Below are 25,298 nucleotides of genomic sequence, written 5' to 3' on the forward strand. Positions count from 1 at the left end.
CTCAAAGAGAAAATACAGTATTTTCAAAACCAGTTTATTTATTTTGACAAATCAGTAGACGTACTCCAGGGGATCCTTTTACAGGAGCTTTCATTCACAGCCCAGGCAGTGCTCCCCCACTGCTGCCTTGCAGGCTGGTTTTAGTTTTAGGACTGTGCCATCTGCTGTTGGAATTGCAAATTTCCCTGGGTCTGCACAGTCTGCAACCGCACGCTCCGGCAGCCTGGCCATGTGTGACTGTGATTTGTTCCCATGTGAGGGACAGATGTTGTAGGGTGACTCTGTCTGCTGTACCCGTCAGAGGCTTCAGCCTTCCCAGGGTCATTTACTGCACTGATTTGAAGGGCTCTGCTTTGGCACAGACTTGTTAAGAGCCTCCCTTTGTCCCTGTCTCTCAGAGGTAATTTTATCAAAGGTGATGCGACACACATAGGATGCAGGGCCATATCTGCAATATTAAATTTTAACAGAAAATTGAACCTTCTTTCTGCTCTTCATTTCCATGAGCAGAGAAGGTGCACAGACAACTAAGGAATGGGCAATTTCAGCTTCCCAGCATATTTGCTACCTCTAGGTACCATCGCAATTGCTGTTGAGAGAGGCTATAGCTCCTGGTGAATTGAGTGGGAAGGGAAGAGTCACATTGGAGGTTGGTCCCACAAAAGGGGGCACAAGGGGCACCACAGCTTCTCAAGGGCAGTGGGGAGCACTCCTTAGCAACATGAGGATGCTGGGTCTCAAAAAATGGTTTAATACAAAGACACTTCTTAGGACGTCCCATGGCTTAGTCTGTTAGTGCCTTTGTCTGATCCTCATTATGGAGCTACTGCCATCCCTGAGACTCAAAAAATCCACTTGCTCACAGAAGTGTTTTCCTGAGGTGAGGAAAATATGGCCCGCTGGATGGCATTAGCTGTCTTGGCATGTGAGTTAGTAACACGGTTATTACAACTGCATTTCTAATCACACAGATGGACTCTCTTAGGTCTCACACAGTGGTCCTGTGCTCAGGGCTCCAAAACTTTCATCTGACTTAAGGGCTGTGATTTGGCCTCTGCTGGGCAAGAGGTCTGGAGCTGCAGGCGATGCTCTGCTTTCAAGATCTGATATTGCAAAGAGTTATTTCCAGACTCTTGCAATGGCATCTGAACAGCCATAGCCCCTCCATTTGTGCATTTTCACACAGAACCATGTATTGCATCACATGACTGGTCCCTAAGGCACATGTCTAAGGCAGCACTGTTTGCTGGTGGCTTCACACGGCACAGAGTGCCTCGTCACCAGCACCAAACACACAATCTCTTGATCTGGAAAGTGCACAGGCACATCACCACAGTACTGCAAATAACCTAACTGTTCCTGCTGGGAGACAGAGTGGGTTAGAATATATATTGTACAGACCTGGTACAGTTGTGCAATCTGCAATATCTCAGGACAGCATTTCACCCCCTTGCGTAGACACCACATGTGTGCATTTGGATCAGCCTGCGATATCTTTAACATTGCAATGAATCATGTGGCAGAGCCATGAACTGAATGTCCTCCACTGGGAACCAGCATGTTTATGAGGGCTTGGACAAGGGCAGCACAGAGCAGGATTGGCCCATTAGGGCATGTTGAATTAACAGTAAAAAAGTGCTAACAAAGTTCAAAATGCCATCAGTTTTCTGGAAAATAATACTTGCTCTGCTCACGTATTACCTCAGTTGGGGCTTAGATTGGTGTCATCTCCAGCACATCCAAGTGCCCTCCACTACGTGCTAACTCAACACTGGTGGTTTGCTCAGCAGTGTGATAAAGTAGTCTGAAAATTAGCTGCTGAGAATTGAAATAAAGTGCTAGTTTCAGTTCTGGAAGCTTGTTGGAGACTCCCATCATTTGTAGACTGGCATCTCAGAGAGGTTGCTTGTGTGTGAGAATGAGAGGATCGAGAATGAGGAATGAACTCTGACTACTACCTTATATTATACCTTAGTTCCCGTTGTTTATATGCTACTGGGATCACAGACCTATTAAAAACTAGGCTGAACAACAGAGACTGAAACTGCACTGCACTCTTAACCACAAGTATCTCTTATCTAATGTCATGAAAGCAAGACCTCTTTGGGAAAACTGAAAATGTCTGTGCATTTGGGTAGTCAGATTCCTCACAAGGGTAACCCACAGCCTCTGAAGGGGCTTTTCTGAGCTCAAAGGTCCACCAGGGAGGACTGGCCAGGGAAATCATCCTAAATGTCTTTTCAGTTTTAAAATTTCAGCAAAGGGCAGTCACTGCAGAACAGGGACACTGTGCTCCATACCTGTCTATGGCAGCTCGGGAAATCATGTGCCTGGTACAGTGATGAGCTCTCCAGGGAAACAAAGTCATGTTTCAAGAGACACAACTGACCTGGAACCTTTTCATCCCACTCCTGGTTCCTGTTTTAATTACATCCAACTGCCTCACATCAGTAGCATGTTTAACTACTGACACTATTAGGAAAGGAAATGTCTTAAGTTTTTGACAAAGAATTATGTTAGCAGTTAGTTAATAGGATTTTTTCACTGAGGGTTGAAGAATCTGGCATCTTTGGCATCTAGACTGTATAATGAGAAGGAGGTATATGCCTAGGCATCAAACCAAGAAAGGCCAGCACACCGCGCAAGAAGCTGCTTAAGCAAGCTGGTTAGAAATACTAAGAGACATATGCCTTAAATCCCATTCTTCTTCAGGTTTTAGGCAGTTTTTAAGGCATGTTTTTCTCTCTACAGCATGAAGAACTCCCAGATCAATAAGCATCATTCATACTGACAGTTGGCATGACACCAGTGCTCTACCAAATACCTGGCCTCCATGTCCATCCCAACACCAGCAGCTCCCGCACTGAAATGTCACCCCCTGGCCACACTCTTGGGAACCTGCCCTGATGCTACTCAGAAATGTGGAAGTTAAAACTGAGGCTCACAGGCAGAGTGAAGTGTGGTGTTGCCTAGAAAAGTTGTCTCCTATAGCCCATGGGCTGGTGGAGTTTGGGGAGCACTGATCTGAGGAGACAGGTAGAGGAAGGATGTAAAAGCAGAGCCATTAACCAAGATTAAATGTCTTGGCCATAGTTACTTGGCAGAGCTGGGTGGTGAATATGGCCTTCAAATGGCATGTAAACCAAAAGGTTATGTTTTCTACTTGAGAAATAAAATGGAAAGTAGCAGGAACACTAACAAAATCCCTTTTGCAGACTGAAAGTGTGTCTAACATTGCTGTGCCTCCTCCGCTTCATTTAATCATCTTAGAATTTGCCTGTAACAGCAAATGATTCATTTCCAGACAGAAACATGACGAAGTGTCAGCAGAGACCCTTGACATATAATGATGGCCAGCATTTCCTTCCAGGACTTCAGTTTTTCCCACAGGGCATGCCGTCTACTCCAAACCCTTTTTCTATGGTAGCTGCCATCACCTGCACTGCCTGTAACCTGACGCTAATTAGAAGAGAGCTGTTAAGAGGTTACATGATGCTGAAGACCTTTCCCAGTCTCCCTGACTTCATGAGTTTTCAGAGCAGACCTTGGATCAGCAGCAGGACTACAAATGCAATGGGAGCCTGAAAGTAAGAGGAAGAATGAGCTGTGAGTTTTTGGCCACAAGGGCTTCAACAAGAGCAAGCCATGATGGGAAGTGAGCTAGTCCTGGAGAGAAACTTTGGGGTCCAGCCATAGCTGCCGATGAGGAGGGCTGTGAAGTTGGTGAAGGGTTTGGAGAGGAAGTCATATGAGGAGCGGTTAAAGTCACTTGCTTTATTCAGCCTGGAGAAGAGGAGGCTGAGGGAAGACCTCATCATGGGTACAGTTTCCTCACAAGGGGAGAAGGGGCAGCTGCTGATCTCTTCTCTTTAGTGACCAATGACAGAACCTGAGGGAATGTCAGGAAGATGTGCCAGGGAAGGTTTAGGTTGGACATTAGGAAAAGGTTCTTCACCCAGAGGGTGCTGGACACTGGAACAGGCTCCCCAGGGAGCTGTCACGGCCCCAAGCCTGGCAGTGTTCAAGACTGGACAACGTCTTCAGACACATGGTGTGAACTGTGGGGTTGTCATGTGCAGGGACAGGAGTTGGACTCGATGATCCTTGTTGGTCCCTTCCAACTCAAGATATTCTGTGATCTTCAGTGGGTTGACCCAGGCATGGAGTCACCTGCCCTTCTCCTGCCTGTCCCAAGGCCACCACGACTCTACCTCGGGACAGCTCCACTGAGACACAAAGCTTGTCCTGCCTTGCCATGCCTGCCTACCATTTGCAGCCTGGATTTCTTCCTCCTGAGATACTTTGCTACCCATATTCCCTAGCTAGGCTTAAAAATAGGACTGCCTCTGATCTGTGCTGGGTAAACAGAGCTTATTATCTTGTTACCATGCATGTTTTGCATGGTATCTAAAGACCACAGCAAGCTGTGGGAAGCACAGTTATTGATAGCTGAGAAAAGAGACATCTTATCTCTGAAGATGCTCTCTGTACTGAATTTAAGCTTAACATTCTAAATTTGGGAAAATATTTTGTGAAAGGAACCTGTGGTGTAGGGAACAGCTGAAGGACTTGAGCTTGGTTTAAACACGCACTACTAGAGAGGCTCAGAAAATTGCCAGATACTCCCTTCTGAAACACACCTGCCCAACATAGCCCTCCCTTCTTAAATGGTGCATTATTTGGGAAGAAATGTGGAGGAACAATTAACCCTGTGCATGGGAGTCTCCAAAAGCACTGCTGCAACAAAATATCACACGGCGCAGCTGGCAGGGGGGTGCAAGAACAGGGTGGTGGGATGGCTTTGGATGCTAAATTATGTCAAGTTTTAAAAAAGACAGCCGCAGAAATTAAATGTTGCCAGTCTAAGTTAAAATATAGTTGCCATGGCAATTAAAAAAAGGGAAATCATTGCCGTCATTACTTGCATTGTCACATGCCTTATGGTAAAATCATGGCTCTCTGGGTTATGGAAGGAGACAAATAAAGTAGGGTTCATCCCAAAAGGCTGCATATTTTTGTGCAGGGTGAGCTGAGGAGCAGCAACTCCAGTGAAACCTGCAGGTTGCTCTGACTATGGCTGGATCCTCAGGGCACAACTCAGGGACACAAGCCTGGGATCTAGGCAAAACAACAGTTTGAAAAACCTCAGGACTTAGTCATTAACAGAGATTTCTTCTGCAGAACCAGATCCAGAAGATTCTTCATGATGACTCTAGGCCTTCAACCTGGCTGCTCACAGGACAGAGCCTTCAATAAAACAAACCTTTGTTTTAACACTTGCATCCCAGGCAACTACCAACCATGGAGGACGCTCAGCCCTTTGCTGGGACATCTCCTTCGAAGGACCCGGGGTCATGCATTTTGTCTCATGCAAAGACCAGTAAGTTCCCTGGGCATGTAGGGTTCACTCATGGGACACTTAGGAACCGAGCATTCATTTCTATGAGTCCAGGAGACCACAGCAGTCCACAATGTCTGAATTCTTTGCGCTTGTCTCAACAGTAATGCCCAAGAAGGATGATCTTCTAATATAAGGAGATCTGGGATTAAAGAAAGATAAGACAAAGCAATAAATTGTCTAGGACCAGGTTGCATCTTGGGGGCAGCACCCCCATAAGTCTCAGGTCTGACTCCCCATGCTGAGATTATTCATCCGGATCTCCTGGCCAATTCTCTGGAGCATGAGCTCCTGTGATGGGTCAGCTCTGGGTACTTCGCTGTGGTCTTTTATGGGTGAACTCGCAATTTCTCTGCCTCCAATGTAAAAGCACTGAACACAAACCAGTTCTGAGCAACCAGCTGCATATATACCGTGGGCAGCACAAATCGGCAGGTACCTACGGAGCACTGTGTAAACGCAGCCTTCATAAGCTACTTTTATTCTCGGGAGGTATGGCAGAAATATAAGATAGCAAATGCATTTATAACAATAGTTCATTACAAAGAGTGATACTGTGAACAGTTCAGAAGTGAATTTTAATCCCCTGACCACAGCTGCCGTACAGATATGATGGGACAGACCATCTGAAAGAAACACTAAGGCATCAGGGCTTTGTCTGCTAAGGTTGTCATACTGACCAAGGCTACCAGCCCAGGCAAAAACCATAAATCTCTTCAGTATCCTCAAAAGATCTGTCTGTAAATGCTCCAGATTCCCTGTTAATCACAGAAAGATTAGACTTCTTCTTCCCAACATCCTGATGAGATTAGTCTGAGCTGACAAGGTGGACTATGTGCTGTAGAAACATTATTTCTCCTTTTCAGAAGAAGGAATAAAGTACAGGGCAGTCACCTGCTGACAAACAAGTCTTACTAGTTTGTGGATGTCATTCACTCAAGTAATCCAATAAATACTTTTGAATTGAAATTGGTAAACTGTCTAAGGAGAAGGAAAAACATGAGTAAGCAGTTCCACTGGAGGTGCTAATGTCCTGGTGTGGAAAAGAGAGAGAAAAGTGATCCCACAGTGTATATGCCAGGAACAAGTGAATACGTACAAGAGGCTGAATATTACCTCTCCATATGACCATCCAGAGAAAGAATGTCAAAGGGATGTACAAAATAAAAGCCTTCAAAAATAGCATGAGACCTGGCGGAAATGCCTTTTGGTGAGAACTATAAAGAGATTTAATACATTTTATCTATCAGAAGTGAATTTAAGGGGTAACATGATGCTGAAGCACTTTCTCAGGAAGAATACAACAGCTACGAGGATATCTCTGTCAGAGAAAGTCACAGAAATCAGTGGTGGGAAACTGAAACTAGATAACATTAAGAGAGAAACAAGATGTCTTTCTTTTCATGTGGAGAATGACTAAACATGAGGAGAAACCATGAAGAATGTGGAGGATGTGGTACACTTTTCAGATCTTCGTGTCTCCAGATCAAAGTGGAGGATCCTCCTCAGATACAGAGGTTATGTGAGCATTTCTAGGGAAAACTTTGTGGCTTTTGATACCTAAATGGCATGAGAATATGATATTGTCTGAACACTGTAGCATAAGCCACACTTTTATCAGTGGATGGATACATATTCCCACATTTTTGACACCAAAGCCGCCCTGAAAGTAACGATCTCTTCCTTCCAGTGTGTGAGCTGCATCTCTCTGAAGGCTGTTTCTGACAGCAATAAACTGTGTGTCATCACTAATTTACTCCGTGTTCACTGTGTCACGTGCCAGTTTGGAATAAAGCAAGGACAGACACTTATCTTGATTTCAGGAGACTCCCTTGTAGTCATCCTTATCTTGAAAAAATGCACACGTGCTGCTGATCTCTGATGAAGGGACCTTAGAAGTTTATAAAGCAAGAGCTCAAGCTGCCTGTCAAAAGAAATAGAAAACTACCGGCTGGTTTCCCAGACAGCTGGATCAGAGACACGGGCTGAACAGCATGGAGAACAAATATACATGTAAAGAACACAATAACAGTCCTGATTTCTGCTGCTAGACAAATCCATTTTTTTATTGTATAAAATATTTATAATAGTATGTCATAGACTGCAATCAGGTTTTCTGTAGAGGAAAAGGGAATAAATTCTCCTGCCACATTCTCAGACATCCACTGCTGATGGGATGTGCAGAAATGCTACCAGTGCTGCTGTATATTCTTGCAGCTCTGCGCAGACTTTCATCCAGGGGAAGAACAGATGCTAAGGGTGCAAGAGTGCCCTGGGGCACTGTAAGATTCAGTCTGAAGATGTAGCAGTATTTGCCTGAAACATTGTCATCAGGAACTGAGAGAACTGAGGCCCTGACAGAAAGAATAGATGGACAATGACTTGGAGAGAGGCCTGAGTAGAAGAGTTGTGTTGCATAGGTCTCTCCAACCCCGGGGGCTACTGGTAACAATGGCTGCTGTATGGACTTTGCCTGCTGCCTCAGCCAAACTAGCCCCAGCCTCCTAAAGGGTTTGCTATATGGGTCTCTCTGACCCAGGGGCAATAACTGTCATCCAGAAGACGGATTCTCACCTGCAGCCTCAGTCACACCTGCCCCCCACCTCCTCCCTGAAACAAAGGCCAATGAAGAAGACCATGCCCAGAAGCTCGCCAAGGGTCCTGAGGTCACCCAATGGACCAGAGAGAGACCCCTGACTGCGAGGCCGTGCAGGTGCAGATGGGTCCTGGCACGCAGAGTGGAGATGCTTCGGGCCTGCGCAGTTAAGCCTGGATTGCGAAACAAAGGCAGAGATTGGCCTCAAACAATGGGAATGAGGAGGGGTGAAGAAGCATAAAAGATGACTCCTGAATGGACATTATTAAGATCTTCCCACCAGAGGATCCTGGACCATGACGCAAGACTGGCAGGAGTCTGCAGGACCAGAGACCAGAGGGACACTTTTGGAACTCGTCTGGTGGCAACCAGATCCTCATTTCCACCTTTTTCTTTTCTTTCCCTTTTTCTTTTCCTTTCCCCTTTTCTCTACTCTCTCTCTCTATCACGTGTCGCTTTACGGGCAAAATAATAAAGTAACACTGTTTGATTGAATTATAACCCCTTGGCATTTTGGTTGCCTTAATTTTGCACTTTGAGATCAAGGTAAACAAACCATCACGAGTCCATCACTGAATGGACCATGACAGGCACTTAGCTGCTTCTTTCTGAATTGTTTGACAGGGATGTAACCTCTCCACCTTCAGAAAAGCCAACTCTGCATATTTTTATGTCTACCTCTGCTTTGCTCTCAAGGGCTTTGATTCTATCTTTAAACCAGCAGTGTTTACAGTTCTCAAGATGATTGTGTTCTGCTAAACAAGTTCTTTTGTCCTATACTGTTGCTGACAAATCTGCCAGTGAAAGAATTTTACTATTCGGTAACTGCAGATTTGCCTCCAATGTTTTCACGGTACCCTTTGAACTGGCAGTGTTGTATGAATGCCTGCTATGACTTTGGCTACCACGCGTGTCATTGCTGTAGCCCATCAAAAGCAGTTGCAGTCGTGCTTACCGCTGGCTTCCTCCCTCCTTTTGAAGCCATTTCCTTTGACTGGTCTTAATTAACACAAAAGCTGGGAAAGCGCCTTCTTTCCTTCTTTCAAGAGGTTTTTGTTTTTTGTTTTAATTTCACATATTTGGCTGAATAGACATTTCCAGTATGTTCTTTATGAAAATGAGAGGGAAACTGAAGCTTGCACAACTTTTTATTGGGGAAAGAAACCCAGGCCATGGTTTTTCTTTGACTGCATTGCCACCGCGTGCCTATTGGACTCCATTTCTTCTCCCTATTCAGAAGAGCCAAGTAATATGATTAAGGTCCTCTTCCAACTCAAAGATTTTGACAGCAAACAAAGATGGATCACTTATCAACCGAGTGAATCATGTACAGGAAACCAAGGCAAGTGTTAAACACATTTACTAGGGGAATCAGTTAAGAATGGTATGCTGCATATCTGTAGTTAATTTATGCCAGTTCCATGTACTGAAACAAGAGACTGAAAAGCTATTCATTAATTAGTAAAAATCCATACAGCCGCATTCCTAAAAGCAGCCACAGATGCCAAAGGGAGATGCTGGACTGCTAGGCCAGATATCAGCTTGTCAAGGAATTAATCATCTTATTTGATGGCAAATGCCTGGCTACATGGGCAGCCATACAAAGAGCTGAATAGTCTGAAGAGACAGAGCACTTCTCTCTCATTACTGGTTATTGACACTCTTTTTCCAGGTGTGCAGCTAGCACATGCCTCAGTTTCCTCACCAGTAAGCTAAGTGAGCTCCGTAGTTCATGAGCTTCACATGTGTAATTGGAAAGTCACTGGTGCGCCGGGGCTTCAGCCAGGATTTAAAACAGGGAAAACTTTGCAAACTACAGATAAGGCTCACTATTTCGTGCAAACACCCCTTGGAGCCTGTAAATAAGTCAAGGGTTGTGAGATCATCTCAGCCTGTAAATTAGGTTCATTTCAGCAGAGCAAGAGGGTCGCAGGAGGGAGCATGGCCCGGGGCACATGTCCTCATTCTGTGTTTCATTACCCGCAAATGCCTGAAACAGAGACATGAGCTTTGATCTTGGCCACATCCGAACATCCTCCCGTCTGCACCAGAAACAACTCCTGAAACAACTCCTCAGAAACAGGCTGCTGGAAGGAAAGCTGCCATGTGTCGCTTAAACCAATGCAAAAGCCCATTGTTTTCTATGTAGTTGCCCCAAATTTCCATAATTTCAGAGAGGAGAGGATGAAGCCTTGTAGTTTAACGAGAAGGGTCTGTTCTGCACAACCGGGTAAGGACCAGATGCTTCTAGTAGGGAAGTGACAGCTCGTTCTCTCCCTCACTTAAGGCTGAGCAGTGGTTTGGAACAGAACTCACCTGCCTTGTTTCACCTACAGTATTCTGAACTGTCAGGGAAGCTGATTAAAGAGTATTAAATACTGACAAGAGGTATTCTCGCTGTCCCTGAAAAGGTGTTTCTTCTGAGGCAGTTCAAAATCTTCCTCTTTACCTCTCTGGCTTGTGTGAAATCACTAGTTTTTCTGTCACATTTGTTGCTGTTGATTAAACATGAGCGAGGCTACAGAAATTCAAGGTAGGGTACTGCACTTAGCTTTGGTGGGGGAATCATAGAGTGGTTTGTTTGGAGAGGATCTTAAAGATGATCTTGTTCCAACCCCCCTGCCATGGGCAGGGACACCTTCCACCAAACCAGGTTGCTCCAAGCCCTGTCCAACCTGGCCTTGAACACTTCCGATGGTGGAGCATCCACAGCTTCTCTGAGCAGTCTGTTCCAGTGCCTCACCACTCTCATGGTGAAGAATTTCTTACTTTAATCTAAATCTAACCTCTTCCAGTTTAAAGCCATTACCCCTTGCCCTACCACTACATGCTGTTGTAAAAAGACCCTCTCCAGCTTTCTTGTAGGTACTGAAAGGCCGCTATAAGTTCTCCCTGGAGCTTTCTCTTCCCAAGGCTGAAAAACCCCAACTCTCTCAGCCTGTCTCCATAGGAGAGGTGTGCCAGCCCTCTGAACGCCTTTGTGGTCTCCTCTGGACTTGTTTTGGAATCCTTAAGTCTACCGCTAATACATCAGGTCACGATCTTATAGCTTCTATGAAATGCTACTAAAGCAATTCTTTTGTTCTCTATTTTTTTTTTTTTTTAGAAAATGTAATTTTTTCCACAATTGAATAGCAAATTGAAAGAAAAGCTTATGCTTGGCTTTTACAATGAAAACTCTGCTTTGTTTTTAGCAATAAAATTGGTCAAAAAAAAAAGAAAACAAACCAACTTTGCCTTTTGTTTGTTATTTTTTCCAATTGCAATCAAGCTGTTTCATGAAACATTTAAACACTAAGATGACAGGATTTTCCCCCAGAAAAACTCCCAAAGCCTACCTTCATCACTTCAGCACCTCAAATGACCAACTCTGCATGCAGAAGCAGACAGGTTCAAACAGGGCCCACCAGGCATTAGCGACTGCACTACTTTATCAGTGTATGTTAACTGCATTTTGATCTGCAACAAATTCATGGTTCTGTCTCCCAATTATTGGACTTTCTTTCTGAGTCTGAATGGAGAACAACTCCCCTTCAGAGGTTTGCAATTTGTTTATGTCACACATAAGCAGAAAAATATCTTCTCAGACTTGCAATAAAATTGCAGGCTTTCCATATAACATGAAATCGTGATAACTTGTGCTATTTTCATAGGCCAATACTGTAAGTGACATGCTGTTAAATAAACCTGTATTCATACTAAAAAAATACCTATTATGGATATGCTTGTCTTTAAAAATAAATGGCATCACAGGCCAGCTAGAGTAATTGTCTTTATTTTGTGGAGGAAAAGAAATAGCAAGAAGTGGTGCAAAGCAGTAATCTCATAGTCAGTTAAGCAATGCTGAGTCCTGAAATGTCTTTCAGCTTATGTTTCCCTGCAAAAAAAGAAAAGCAAGCTAATTTAGATGAGCTGAAAGTGGTGATATTTATTTATGATTCGAGGTATAGATTGTATGCTTTTTAACAGCTCAGACATTGAGAGATGTATCTTCATTTTACAAACAGAGAAATCAAGGCAGGGAACAAATCAAAGACAAGCATCAAATTAAAATGTCATAAAATAATCACATAACTGCCATCTTTTAACCTGGGGGAGGCCGGCCCATTTTTGACATTTGCACATGACTACTCAGTTACCAGCTCAGGGCTCTAGATAGGTACAAGATAGGCATATTATCATAAGAAATCAGTTTCAGGGCTAGGAACAGAAACACAGAAATTTCTGAGGTCTCAGACCACAAGATTAGTCAGTGCTGAACTTTGAGAGATAGGAACAAGAATGGCAGAGAGAAGGCAGATAATTTGTGCAATCCATGTTCAAATGGAAGCTTCCCATCTCAGCAACAGCATTCAACATACCACCATACCCCTGTGGCCCTCTCCTGCATGTTAAGCATTTCTCCATTCTTCCTAAAGCCTTCTTCTCCCCATAAAGCCAGTCAGCACATCATTCTATCAACAATGCTCCAGTATTTTGTCTGGAGTTCTGTGACATCTTATTGCATTTTCAAAAACTAGAGTTATTCAGAATTAATTGAAATTAGGCCCATGACACAAGAATCATAAATCTTTCATCCCTGAAGAGTTGGTAATCCAACAGAAGGGTGGCTAATGAGCCTTCCCCATTGCTGTCTCTTGAAGGGATACACTTTTGGGTTCCAGCTCCAGTGCCTGGATCCATACTCAGGAGGGAGCATTCCTCACTGGGTGTGAAATAAATCCAAGACAGACAGACACATTATCTTGCCAATCCCTTGTCTGCACTGGGTTTACTACAAACATGATTTTTTATGCTGTTCTAGTTAGATAAACTTTACATAGTGTCTTCTTTGTAGTAATGCTCCCTAGCCCTGGTGAGTCCCAGAGTTTGTGCCAGTGCAAGATACCATGCTGAGACACGTTTCTGAATTAGGGGTTCATTCCTTCCCTTCACTGCTATTCCCTGCTTATTTATCAGAGGTTGTCCCTCTAGACTGGCCAAGATAAAATACAACTTGTCACTTTAAAAGAAGCTCTACGGCTTTGAAAAAAAGACTTTCTGAGAGCATCACCTGCACTTACGCATCAGGTGGGTGGAAAAATTTTCAATACAGCAAAGCAAAGAGGTTTGTGGTTTGAGGCTCTTTGCTTAGTGTTCTGCTAGCGGTGATAAACTGTTATTTCTCTGAGGATCAGCACTAGATGATAACGCGTCACGTGCTGCATTGCACAGGCAATTTTTGTAATCATCGCAGGGATGTTGCTCGATAACGACATATTTATAACAGCACCTGAGAACAGAAGTACATTGCTAAAAACTCTTCTGTCTAGACTGGAGAATTTTGCAAAAAATGAGTCACTTGTGAACAATCCTTATGCATCCCGATCCGCGACCAAACATCTGCTCTCAAATTAACGCTGACGCCCGCGGCTCCGCTGCTTTGAACCGCATCGCACTGGCGTTTAATTCACCACTTTCACTCTTGCAGAGAAAAGATTCATTCGGGGCATTAACTCCTTCCTCCACGCCCGGAATAGCCGGCGACCTGCACCTCCCGAGGTCCCCCCGCCCCCCGCACCGCGCAACCGCCCTCACGGCCAAACCCTTTGCAACGACACTCCCGTAAGCACAGACGTGTCCGCGCCCCCCCGCACCCCCCCATCCTCCACCGCGACCAGCCGGTCCCCCCGCCCGGCACGGCTCCGCAGCCGCACTGCCGCCCGCTCCCGCCCGCGGCTGCCACCGCGGCTCCGCCACCAACTTTCCGTGCGCGGCGGAACGGAGCGGAGCGGAGGGGAGCGGAGCGGAGCGGAGCATCCCCCCGGCCCGGGGATGGCCATGCTGGGGCCGGCGGTGCGGCTGGCGCTGGGCGCGGGGGAGCTGGTGCCCGCGGCCGCGGGGCTGCCGGGGCGGCTGCTCGCTCTGCTCTGGCCGGCGCTGGCGCTGGCGGCGGCGGCTCTGCTGGTCCTGCGGGGGCTGCGACGCGGACGGGCCGGGCCGGGGCCCCGCCGCCACCGCCGCGCCGCCGGGGACGCGCAGGAGGAGGAAGAGAAGGAGGAGGATGAGGATGGGGATGGGGATGGCCCCGCGGGGGCCGGCGGCCGGGCGGCCGGGGCGCTGCCGGCGCGGCGAGCAGAGGAACAAAGGCGCCCAGCGCAGGTAAGGGTGGCGGAGCGGGGGCTGTCTCCCTGGTCTCCCACGGCACCGGCGTCTCCCCGGGACGAGCATCCTTCCCCCTCTCCTGCCCAGCAGCTTTTCCTCTTGCCTGTCTTGCACTCTACAGCCCCGACGGGCAGCCCGGGGCTACAGGCATCGCATCCCACAAGGCCAGGCAGCCTGTCCTGCCTAGAGATGCTCTCGACGGGCTGAGAGAGTTGGGGTTGTTCAGCTTGGAAAAGAGAAAGCGCCGGGGAGACCTTATTGTGGCCTTTCAGTGCTTAAAAGGAGACCATGGGAAAGACAGGAACAGAAACATGTTGCAACAGAACAATGGTAATGGTTTTAAACTAAAGGAGGGGAGATTCAGGCTAGACATGAGGATATATTTTTTTTACAATGAAGCTGGTAAAATACTGGCCCAGGTTGCCCAGAGAGGTGGTGGATGCCCCATCCCTGGAGACATTCAAGACCAGGCTGGACGGGGCTCTGAACAACCTGATCTAGTTGAAGATGTCTCTGCTCATTGCAGGGGAGTTGGACTAGATGGGCTTTGAAGCTCCCTTCCAACCAAAACTGTTCCATGATTCTATGATTCTATACTGTGATCCAAACCTCTCTTTGGGTGGTTTAGGGGCTCAGAGTGTCAGCATTCCTCTCTGAGCCCTGTGGTGGCATCAAGACTATAGTGCAAGTCAGCAGGTTGCTAGAGCACCCGTCCTGGGATTGCTGGTGTTGGCCTTTCTTCTGCCACTTTGTCTGACACTAAAACTCCATATGAGCTTGATCCTGTTTGCAGGGAATTAAGGAAACTCCAGTCAGTGTCCATTATACTAAGAAGGAGGACCCAATTATTGTATTTCTGCTATAGTGTAAATGTGTCAGTAATGTGTATTTATTCTGAATCAACGCTTCGTTATTATTGCATTAATATATGATCATATCTGTGAGCTGATGACCATGGCCACCTTGTTGAATATATGTTGTGAGTCTGATATGATGCACTGCAATGAAGTTTCCATATGGCATTGTCAGGGCTGTGTTGCTTTGACTTGCTGTAATCTGTCTGTGGCAGAAAATCTCATAATAAATTACAGAAAACAATTTCACCAAGGTATTGCAATATGAAAAGTAAAGCTTTTAGGAGAACACACTGAACATAAGTAAATACATATTTAAAATTAATACATCAAACATTTCTGGACATTTTTATCAGTTACTAGTATCTCCTAGGTCTTAATTCTGAGAAACACAAAACCAAAATTAATTTGCAGAGTTTTTTTTTAGGTGGGCTATGAAATAATTGGTTTTTCTTCTTCAGGAACAGTGTCAGCCTTTCCATCACAACACTAGTTTTCAGGGGTTTATTACTTTGTCATGGATGTTTTAACTTTTAGTGTATTTTAGTTATATTCTTAAAGGATATTCCATTTTAGAATATTTTGTCTTTCATCAGTGAGAACAGCATTTTGGCCCAACAGCATGGCTATCCCTGAATAAATAAAGAATAATTAAATCAAAAAGCAACCTAAACAGAACTACCTGTGTCAAGGGACAAAAAAGGGTTTCAGTAACAATTTTATTACCACATTATAATAATCAATTTTAGCTGATTTGGCTGTATAACAAAACAAAATTTTGCAGAGCCACTAATTACTGGAGGCCATGTGGGACACAAAGGGATGGACACCCACCCTGTTGTCACAGACAGGCCTGATGCTGTAACAGTGGTGGGGTTATTAGTTCAAGTGCAAGACATTGATTCAAATAGATATTTTCTGGTCAGAGATACTGTAACTCACAGGTCTGAATAACAGAACCCAAAGAAGAGGAAGAAGAGATAAACTGAAGGGATGAATTTTTTTACAGTCATCTGCAGTTTCTATCATTTATCTCATCACTGACCTGATTCCTACTCTTTACGGGTCAGACTCTAGCAGTCGCATTTACACAGACTATCATCATCCCCTACGTGAGAGCCACGGATTATTCTGTAAGTGCAAAGGAGGCAAAATATGGTCCTAAGGAGGTGGAGGATGAGAAGAGGATGATGCAGAAAAATAGCCTAAAAGATCCTAAGGAAAGATAATCCAGAAAAAAAATCTTACACATTGAAATGAGAAAATCAGGCTTCACCTCCCCAGATAGTACCCTGTCCTTTCTCTTCTCTATTTGTTTCTTTTGTTTTCTTTTCCCTACCCCCCTTCTTGGCTGTTCCTTGCCATTTCCCATCATGTTATCTCTGTCTTTGGAACATCATATCCTTAAGGCAAAAACTTTATCTCCTTATGTAAGTGTAAAATGCTGCATACTGCTTTGGCACTTAGCTGATGCAAGGATGCCAGAAAAGCAGAACACCTTTAATATGCCAAAATTTGCATATGAAAATCTCCACCGAGGCAGCATCAGATGCATATAAAATGCATATAAAGTCTTCCATCTATAGACTCAGCCAATGCTATAAACTGGGGTATGCAGGTATTGCAGGATGGGAGCCCCACTCTGCTGCCTGCTGGGGTGTGAAGCCAAGAGACGAATCGCCTCCAGTGCTCAGGTGTGTTGATACATCCCAGCAGCCAAACATCTGCATATCCTGGAGTCGTGGATAAATCAGGGTCTTAATTAAAAGAAACTAGGCGGTTAATTATTTTTTCGGTTTGGGAATGCGTGTTTGCTGGTGATTCCCAGCTGCTGCCCCGTGGGTGGGCTGTGAGATTGCCTCCCCCAGGGAATCTGCTCTGACGGGGCTCCAGTTCCTCTGATGTAGGACTGATCATTCCTCTGTGTGCCCCTGTGCCCCACAGCATCAGGCAGCACAAGGAGCCTTCACTGCAGGGTGCCCTCACCTCTGCTGGGCTCCTTTCCTGCCTGCAGCTCCAGCCGCAGCCCAGCCCCTGCAGCCACCTCCATCCAAATCCTTCTCAGGTCCAAGTCACTGAAACGCAATGGTGCATGACTAGGTTAGTCTCTCCCCGTGCTGGTGCTGCTGTCAGGCAGCTTTCAAGCTGTTGGTAGAATCATATAATCATAGAATCACAGAATAAGAGAATCAGAGAATAGTTTGGGTAGGGAGGGACCTTCAAAGCTCATCTAGCCCAAGCCCCTTGCAATGAGCAGTGACATCTTCAACTCGATCAGATTGCTCAGAGACCTGTCAGGCTCTGCCTTGAATGTCTCCGAGGGTGGGGCATTTACCACCTATCTGGGCAACCTGGGCCAGTATTTTACCAGCCTCATTGTAAAAAAAGATGTCCTTATGTCTAGCCTGAATCTCCCCTCCTTTAGTTTAAAACCATTACCCCTTGTCCTATTGCAACACCACCTGCTAAAATGTCTTTCCTCATCTTTCCTATAGGCCCTTTTTAAGTACTGAAAAGCTGCTATAAGGTCTCCCCAGAGCCTTCTCCAGGCTGAACAACCCCAACTCTCTCAGCCTGTCCTCCCAGCAGAGCTGTTCCAGCCCTTTGATCATTTTTGTGGCCTCCTCTGGCCCCTCTCCAACAGGTCCATGTGTGTCCTGTGCTGACGGCTCCAGAGCTGGATGCAGAAATCCAGGTGGGGTCTCACCATATTACTACTTATTAACTTATTAATCTTAGTATTTATTAACTTTGCGCATAGCAGAATAACAGGATGGAGAATTTTCTAGTCTTGGAGCAGGCTATGTGCTGTAAGATCCAGTCTGAATTGCTTTCACAGCCCATGTGAAATAAGTCTGTTGAATCACCTTTGTTCAAATGCATACATGGCCTCAACACAGTCATACAAGCACATTTTTAATATGTTAGCATTATGCATCACACATAACAAGTTACGTTCTGGCTATTGTCACACATTAAAAAAATCTCTAGAAATGACGCTAGAGGGTATTTAGCCTTTTTCAGGATAGCCTTTTCCCTAATAAAGAGCCTTTTAGAAAATTGCTAACATGACTTGCTTGAATCCAACTGATGTGACCAAGATTGCTGTTGGGTTTTAAGGTTTGTGTTTATTCAAGGTTTTTATGTTGTTCTGCAAATTGGTCAGTTCCAAATAAAAGCTTTTTGCACAAACTCAGTGATATCATCTTCCTTAGGCAACTTATAAAAATATGTATGATCTGATACATCCCAAAAGAAAGCTTTCTGCTCTTCAGAAGTGCCTTTATAAACTGGAGATAACTTTTTGCCTCTTGCAGGGGTAGCTTAACAGCACCAGAACTAAAGATCAGTCCCCTCAGCTTCAGAGATACGCAGATAGACCTTTTTCTCCTGCCTTTTCAAGTTATATGGTGCTCTTCATGCCAACGCAACACAGTTGCACCGTTATTTTCATATCACTGTCTTGGATGAGAATTGATTTCGTAAGTTTCCTGGAAGGTGTTGGAGTTTGGTAATTGCCTCCTTAAAATGGAGCCTTGATCCCTTGTTGTAAAGCTGCTCTAATTAATTAGAATAGCAAATCCCAGGATACTGATTCCTTCATCCCTCCTTGCAACAGTGGTTTTAATCTGCTCACACTGGGGAAACTCTTCTGTCTTTCTCCAGATGACAGGAGCAGCTGACCTGAGGCAGAAACCTGTATTTACAGCTGCTGTCTATGCCCTCACACATGTCCCGGGAAGGCTGGCCGGCCGGAGGACGCGTAACGGAGGCAGCAGCATCTTTGGGCTGCTTCTCTAATTTTCCTCTTGTAATTGCCTTTGGATATGAAGGGCTACGACTGCTGTTCTGGCTTCCGCTCCTTGTCCTCAGCCTGCATTTGTTACCTGTTAGTGCCCAGGGGGTTCCTATGGCAGCTTCATCCCTGGGAATATGTTCGGAGGAAGAGGTTTTCTGTGCTGGTGGCTCAGATCCTTTTTCCTGAGGTTCTTGCAGTATCCATTTGATGGAAGCACCACCTCTTTCCTCTGCCAGGTGACTTAGATGAAGGGGAATATTTCATGCATTCCCAGAGCGTATTTCCCATATAAATCTGTCTATTAATTGCATGTGCTTCCCTTGTAAGTTTCCCTTCCAAGAGACTCTTATTTCCTACTAGAACCACATCTGTCTGAAGTTATTTTGCCATGGAAAACTTTGTATTAATGCATATCAATAATACCTGTTAATAATAAGGTGATTAATATTTATAGTATTGATCACAAACCAAGATCTTGCTCCTTTTCCCTCTCCTTTGCAGGTACGTGTGCATAGTGTTCTGAGCAGGCATGGCCCAAAGAAGTTCCCTTACGTTCTTCTGCTACGTATGAAGAACCTGTTTCCTTTGCTAATGAAGCCAGTATGTTTTTGTGGCTTCCCATTGTCACCTTAGCGGAAATCACCATTGTCTTATCCTTTCTCTAGCTATTAGGACTGAATGAGTAATGTTCTTCGAAGCTGGTGCCTTCCTGTCGCTCTGGTGCTCTGCCTAAACCCCATTCTTTGTCCTTTCCCATTCACCTGGTTCCCATCAGTTTGGGAACAAGTCTCCTAAGCTGAACTCCACCATCAGGCCAGGATCACTTGGCAAAGCCTGGCTGACCAGGATATCTGCTTCTATTTATGAAAAATTAATGAAACTCAGTGCAGCTGCTTTATTTCCCAATGCATTTGCCATGCAGATTGCTCGTTGTCTGCTGGTGGAGCAATACAAGTTGTTGGTTCGTTCTGGTTTGCTTGCCCTGTGCTTCTGTGCACTGGAGAGAAGAACCTATTTTATTTTATTTTTTATTTTTTCTTGTTTTTTTTTTTTAATTTAACATACATTGGTGTTGCTTTTGCTGTACCAGGGTAGCCTTTCAGCCTAAGTCCACCACATGTATCTTGTGGCATAACATAAGGTGAAAAAAACAAAAGCTTTTGCACTGGAAATGAGCACTAGGAAACAATTTAGTTGAAGTATTTCTTAAATCTGGAAATGGTTTTGTGTTCACAGACCCCCTACCAGAACAGGGTAGTTTTTGCTTCTTTTCATTTCCAGTGTCCAACCCACTTAATTGGAGTTTTCTGAAAGTGGTGGCTGAAAACAGCTTTCTGAATCTTTATTCATGTTCTTAAATGAATTCCATGATTTCCCGTGTGGGAAGCAAATAATAGCTCCCCTTGGGTTTCATACACTGAGTTTATTTTGTCTGAGTATCCCTCTGCTGGGGAAACCATTCCTGGCTTCTTAATGCAGGCAATTTCAAGCACCTTCCCCAAGTGGGACAAAGGGCAGTTAGTGAACCTGAAGGTAATGTTCACATAATTTTTAATTAATCCTGTAGCCGGTTGGTGGCACTGAGATTTGAAAGCAGCCTTCCTGACCTGATAGACACTTACAAAGGTGCTTGGTTTTGTAAAGTTGGCTAGTCTTGTGAAACTATTGAAATGCATAAAGGTAAGTGTCTAGGGGTACAGTTTTATGGCTTTGAATGCGCGCTTTATATATTAATAATTAAAGCCAGTATTTTTTAACAGTTGAAGACCTATCACTTTGCCTTCTTTCTTTGTGACTTCATGCAGAACTATATTAACAGTATAAAATAAATTAAATGCTAGCTCAAGAGAATAAAGGTTTCAGAGCAATCATCAGAAATATAACCTGAGGTTACACAAAAGGAAAAAAAGGCAGGGGGTGGGGGGGAAATCCTGTTCCACTGGGTCACAAACTAAATGGCCATGAGCTAAAAATAATCTTTCTATTGTTACACAGAATGTGAGTAGAAATTAATATGCTAAGTCTGATTCTGCTAAAAGCCCTGATTCTATTTCTCTGCATATATTTAATGTATTTGGAATTGAACTGATGACTTTATACAGTTGCTTAATGCGGCAGGTTTAGATGTGTTCTCCCTGTACAAAACTACATTTTTCATTAAGAAAAAAATTACCCTGACAAAATTCATTTCTCTTTAACGAGTCCATTAGGTTGAGTACAATAAAATAATGAAAATTCCTTTTCAGAATGGCCAAATGGCATGATAAAGAGCCATGACTAATTCCATATCCTAAGGGTTTTGAAAGGGAAGAATAGGGTAGGGTGGGGTTCCTCAGCCATACAGTGGCTTAATGCCTAAAAAGGGGATGGATAAAGGCAGGATTTAATACACAAGGTCAGGCTAGAATAATATCTTTCCACTGAAAGGAAGCTGAACTTGGTAGAAGTACTTGGTGATGAAAGGAGGGGAGTTGCTGCTGTTCCTGGAGGATGGTGGGGAAGCAGCAGATATTGCAGGTTTGAAAGAACAGCATCGCCGGAGCAGTGGGCTATTTGGTGATCATCAGTCAGTGGTCAGATTCGGTATTTTTCTTGCACTCAGCTGCTCATTAGGAAGGATGTAACAAGGTTCTAGAGGTAGATATTTAGGCCTGAATAGCCGGTCAGTCGGCATGAAGACTCCTGGGATATAGTAAATGATTGTCAACAGTGTGTTTTTAACCTCTTAGTGATGGAGAGAGAGGGATGTTTGCCTTGCAGGTGAAATATCATTTAAGTAGGAAATGTTGTGCTCGTCTGCTAGAAGTTCACAGCAGTCAGACGGGCAAAGCATGAAAGTGCTGCAATTTTTCCAGCTTCTTGCTTGCTGCCATTGATGTGGAGACAAGGTCCAGGAATGCGATGCTGCCCCAGCTGAGATGAGTCTGTCAGAGCAAATATAGTTTGCATCTTCCCTAATTCTCTGTTGCACTCCACATTTTCCCTCTGTGGGGGCTCTGTACAGCCTCAGGCTGGGTTTGCTTATGGCAGCCTGGGGGAGGAAGATACTTGCACACCCTTCATCTTGACACCTCCTCGTTTCTCTGCGTGTAGTCTCTCACGCTTGCAGAAGCATCTTGATTTAAAGAGAGGCTAATAGGAGGTGGGATGTCTCTTATCCTCTATGTGTGTTGGAAAGAAAGCAAGAAAAGCATCCTCCTCCTCCTTGCCTCGTAAGGTGGTATTGCTATTTCTGTTGCAGATGGTGGCAGTTGTGCTGAAAGTGCCTTGATTTGGGAGGTCCGTTTGCAAAGCCTTTAGAAAACGGTGAAGATTTCCTTATGAGAACTGGGAAATTGCCAGGGTTTGTTGAGATTGGAAAAGAATATTGAGCTTACATGTTGCGTGGCTTCCTCCAATCATCCCTTCTGGTATTTATCCCAAAAAATTCAGTTTTCCTGAAGTCCTGTGTTATACAGTAGAAAGTCACCTCCCCCCAAGAATTTATATTGCATAGGAATTCTTGTTCACTAAGACATGATCTATTGGTATTTTTGCATATCTAATTGAACAGAAGCATATGCTGAGGAAGAAAGAATAGTGTAAGCTCAAGATCTTTCATATTTCAGTGGTTCAAATTTTCACCAAAATTCTTCTAATTTTGTATTTTGTTTCTCATCCTATGAGAGAGCCTGCTTTTCCCTCTGCTCTAGGGACAATGGGATTCTTGCCTTGAGCAGAGCAGGATATGAAAAATAGTCCGTTTTGTGGTGGAGTTTATGAACCCGAGAGCCTCAGAGGACTGCCCATGGGAAAAAGCAAAGATGGCCTTGTTAACTGCTACAAAACTTTGCTGGGTTTTAACACAGAAGTAATTATTTTGCTAGTGAAGGTTCAGAAGAATATAATTGTAAACAATTATGTTGTTTACAATTGACAGCCTAGGTAGACAGAAGAGATACTGACCACTTGGTCTGAGCTTATAAATTGAAGCTGGTGGAATTACTGATGTAATCAGGCAGGGATTTTGGCTGCTGTTACTGTGATATTTTACTGGAAGCCCCAGAATAGGTGTTGTCTGTGTGTTCAGAGGGGTATGTTGCGAAGTCTGCAATTTTGGGGCTTCCCGTTCTAATAATTGTGGTGGGTCAGCTGAACACCAGCCTGCTAGGTCCATGCTACACCCCTGCCCACCACGAGCTTGTACCTGGCCCAGGTTTCCAAGCAAGCGCCTCCAGGGATGAAACTTTTGCCAGCATGCAGGTGCCTATCGTGCTGTCTTTAACGTGCACTTCAAATCGGACCCGAGACTTGTGAAAAATAGCTCTAAATTCTCCAAAATTCCAAAGAACCAAGCATTAACAGGCTGAAGGACTGCAGCCCCGCTGGGTTTGCTGAGGACAGGCATGGGCAATCACCCACAGGTTTTATTTACTGGTAATTAATCATTGCAAACATCAGCAGAGATTATTTTTTGGTGTCGTCGAAATAACTCTGGTTCATGTCTTGGAAGAAGCTGCTTCAAGTCCCGAAAAATGTTTCAGAGTGCCTTTGGGATATCACACAAAAACTTCTTGTTGCTCTGTGGAAAAGAGTTTCCGTACGCCCCTGTGCAGCTGTATCAGAGCTGTTATCTCGCCCGTCACAAGGTGGCTCCCAGCCTTTGCCTCTCGCATCTGGGGTGGCGTCCCTGTCACCTAAAGGCATGTGGCCACCCAGTGAGCCTTTAATTTAAGCAAAATAAAATTAAAAAAAAAAAAAGGTTTTCGCTTTCCTGATTAATTGTAGAGTGTTTTGCAGAGTGTGCTGATTTCTATCTGTCTTTTCCATTAATTCTTCAGCCCTGCAATGACACCTGTGGTGGTGCAGAGCGGGTACCGCTGCTCTGCAGCTCAGTCAGAGCAGGTTTCTTCACCCAGTGTGTGTGTGGTTAAACTCACCACAGTGTCTCCAGGGTCAGAGGTGACTTGTGAGGGGACAGAGATGGCACTGTGAGGGTGGGGAGGAGGAGCAGAGGGTGGAAAGCATCAGCAGTATTCCCTTCCCCAAGAGAACTTTGGGCACCTGGATCCCCCTTGTCACCAGGTCCTGAGAGCGTGCCTGCTGTCTTCTGATGCCAAGGGGACAGCTCTGGCCTGCAGCTGGGGGTTTTGCTCTTTGCAGGGCTGCCTTCACCTGCCAGACATCACCCTGGCTCACTGTCACCCCTCGCTCCAGGCAGAACTCAAGGGAATGGCAGGAAGATGTGCCACGGGAGGTTTATGTTGGACATTAGGAAAAGGTTCTTCACCCAGAGGGTGCTGGACACTGGAACAGGCTCCCCAGGGAGGTGTTGTGGCCCCAAGCCTGACAGTGTTCAAGAAGAGACTGGACAACGTCCTCAGACACATGGTGTGAACTGTGGGGTTGTCCTGTGCAGGGACAGGAGTTGGACTCGGTGATTCTTGTGGGTCCTTCCAACTCAGGACATTCTATGATTCTAATCAAACTGTAATTTGAAAAGTCCTTAAACTTTCATGGTTTACTTTACAGGATCTGGGTAGCATAAAAACTATTATTTTGGTTGGTCAGATAGACGTGAGGGGGAACATGAGGGCCTCTCCAACTGCAAATAAGAATTAAAATAAGCCTTCTGTCTATGCTGCTTTTTTAAGACAGGCTTATTCTAGTTGAAAAACAGCTTTGATCCTAGACAAATATTAGGATAAACCACAAATATGTCTGCTTTGGAATAAATCTATGTGGAGTTTCTGGATTTACATTCATAAAGGCTTAGCTAACACTAATTAATTTTGAATAAATTAACTCAAATTGGAACATGGCCACAAATTCTAGCCCAGATTTGTACTGGGGGTTATTTTTGCTGTGTCTGTCAGCCATCGTATGTATTATATAAAGGTATTGAAATAATTTGGTTCATATATTTATTTTCATTCATTTATTTATATTTACACATAAACATGCGTGCATGTATATATTCCATAAAGCATTTTTATTGTCCATCTTCTAGGTTCCAGTGAATGGCCAGCTTATGACATCAGCTAACTTCGGAGAGAAAAAGCTCCTGAAGGTACCAGCGAAAGTTGTGGAGTTTATATATGGGCTTTCAAGAGACACTTTTTTTTTAAGAATATTCCTATTTGGCAGTCCTTTTTAAAGATATTTTGCCATTCCTGATGTTGGAACACTTAAGAAATTACTTAGGAATATAAGCCCAAGTAACTCTGGCACAGTCACACCGTGGTGCTTGTCACTGCCACCACAAGTGGGACATTCTCATGGTCCAAAGCCAAGAAGTGTGAGCTGGGATCTCCTGTAGTTCAGTTCCAGCTCTGACATGGGACATTTCCTTGGGTCTGGGCAAGGGTTTTATCTTGGGCATTGGGTACTTGTACTGGTGGGGAGGAAAGTGTCCGAGCTTTCCAGACACATCCAAGGGAGGAGCAGCCCCCAAGCCTGAGCAGGAATATCCCATCTTGGAAAAGCCAATAATTGCTGTGTTAAAACTAGAGCATTCAAAATTGAAGG

The 25,298-nt window shown here is 44.6% G+C and overlaps 1 protein-coding gene across 3 annotated transcripts in view; it reads left to right on the plus strand.

Annotated features, from left to right (window-relative positions):
• Positions 1-13,580: 13,580 nt before the first annotated feature.
• LOC110362038 (protein LYRIC-like) overlaps positions 13,581-25,298 on the plus strand; it is a 31,978-nt gene continuing 20,260 nt past the window's right edge. Inside the window, exons 1-2 of one of the 3 annotated variants that reach the window (XM_065055823.1) lie at positions 13,581-14,135; positions 24,781-24,840. In XM_065055823.1, the coding sequence (XP_064911895.1) occupies positions 13,809-14,135; positions 24,781-24,840 (387 nt within the window). In that variant the 5' untranslated portion in view covers positions 13,581-13,808. The remainder of the gene's footprint in view (positions 14,136-24,780; positions 24,841-25,298) is intronic. The other 2 variants (XM_065055824.1, XM_065055822.1) reach the window with 2 other exon arrangements.

Source organism: Columba livia, chromosome 3 (genome assembly GCF_036013475.1).
Source record: "Columba livia isolate bColLiv1 breed racing homer chromosome 3, bColLiv1.pat.W.v2, whole genome shotgun sequence".
In the NCBI taxonomy this organism is placed as follows: Eukaryota; Metazoa; Chordata; class Aves; order Columbiformes; family Columbidae; genus Columba; species Columba livia.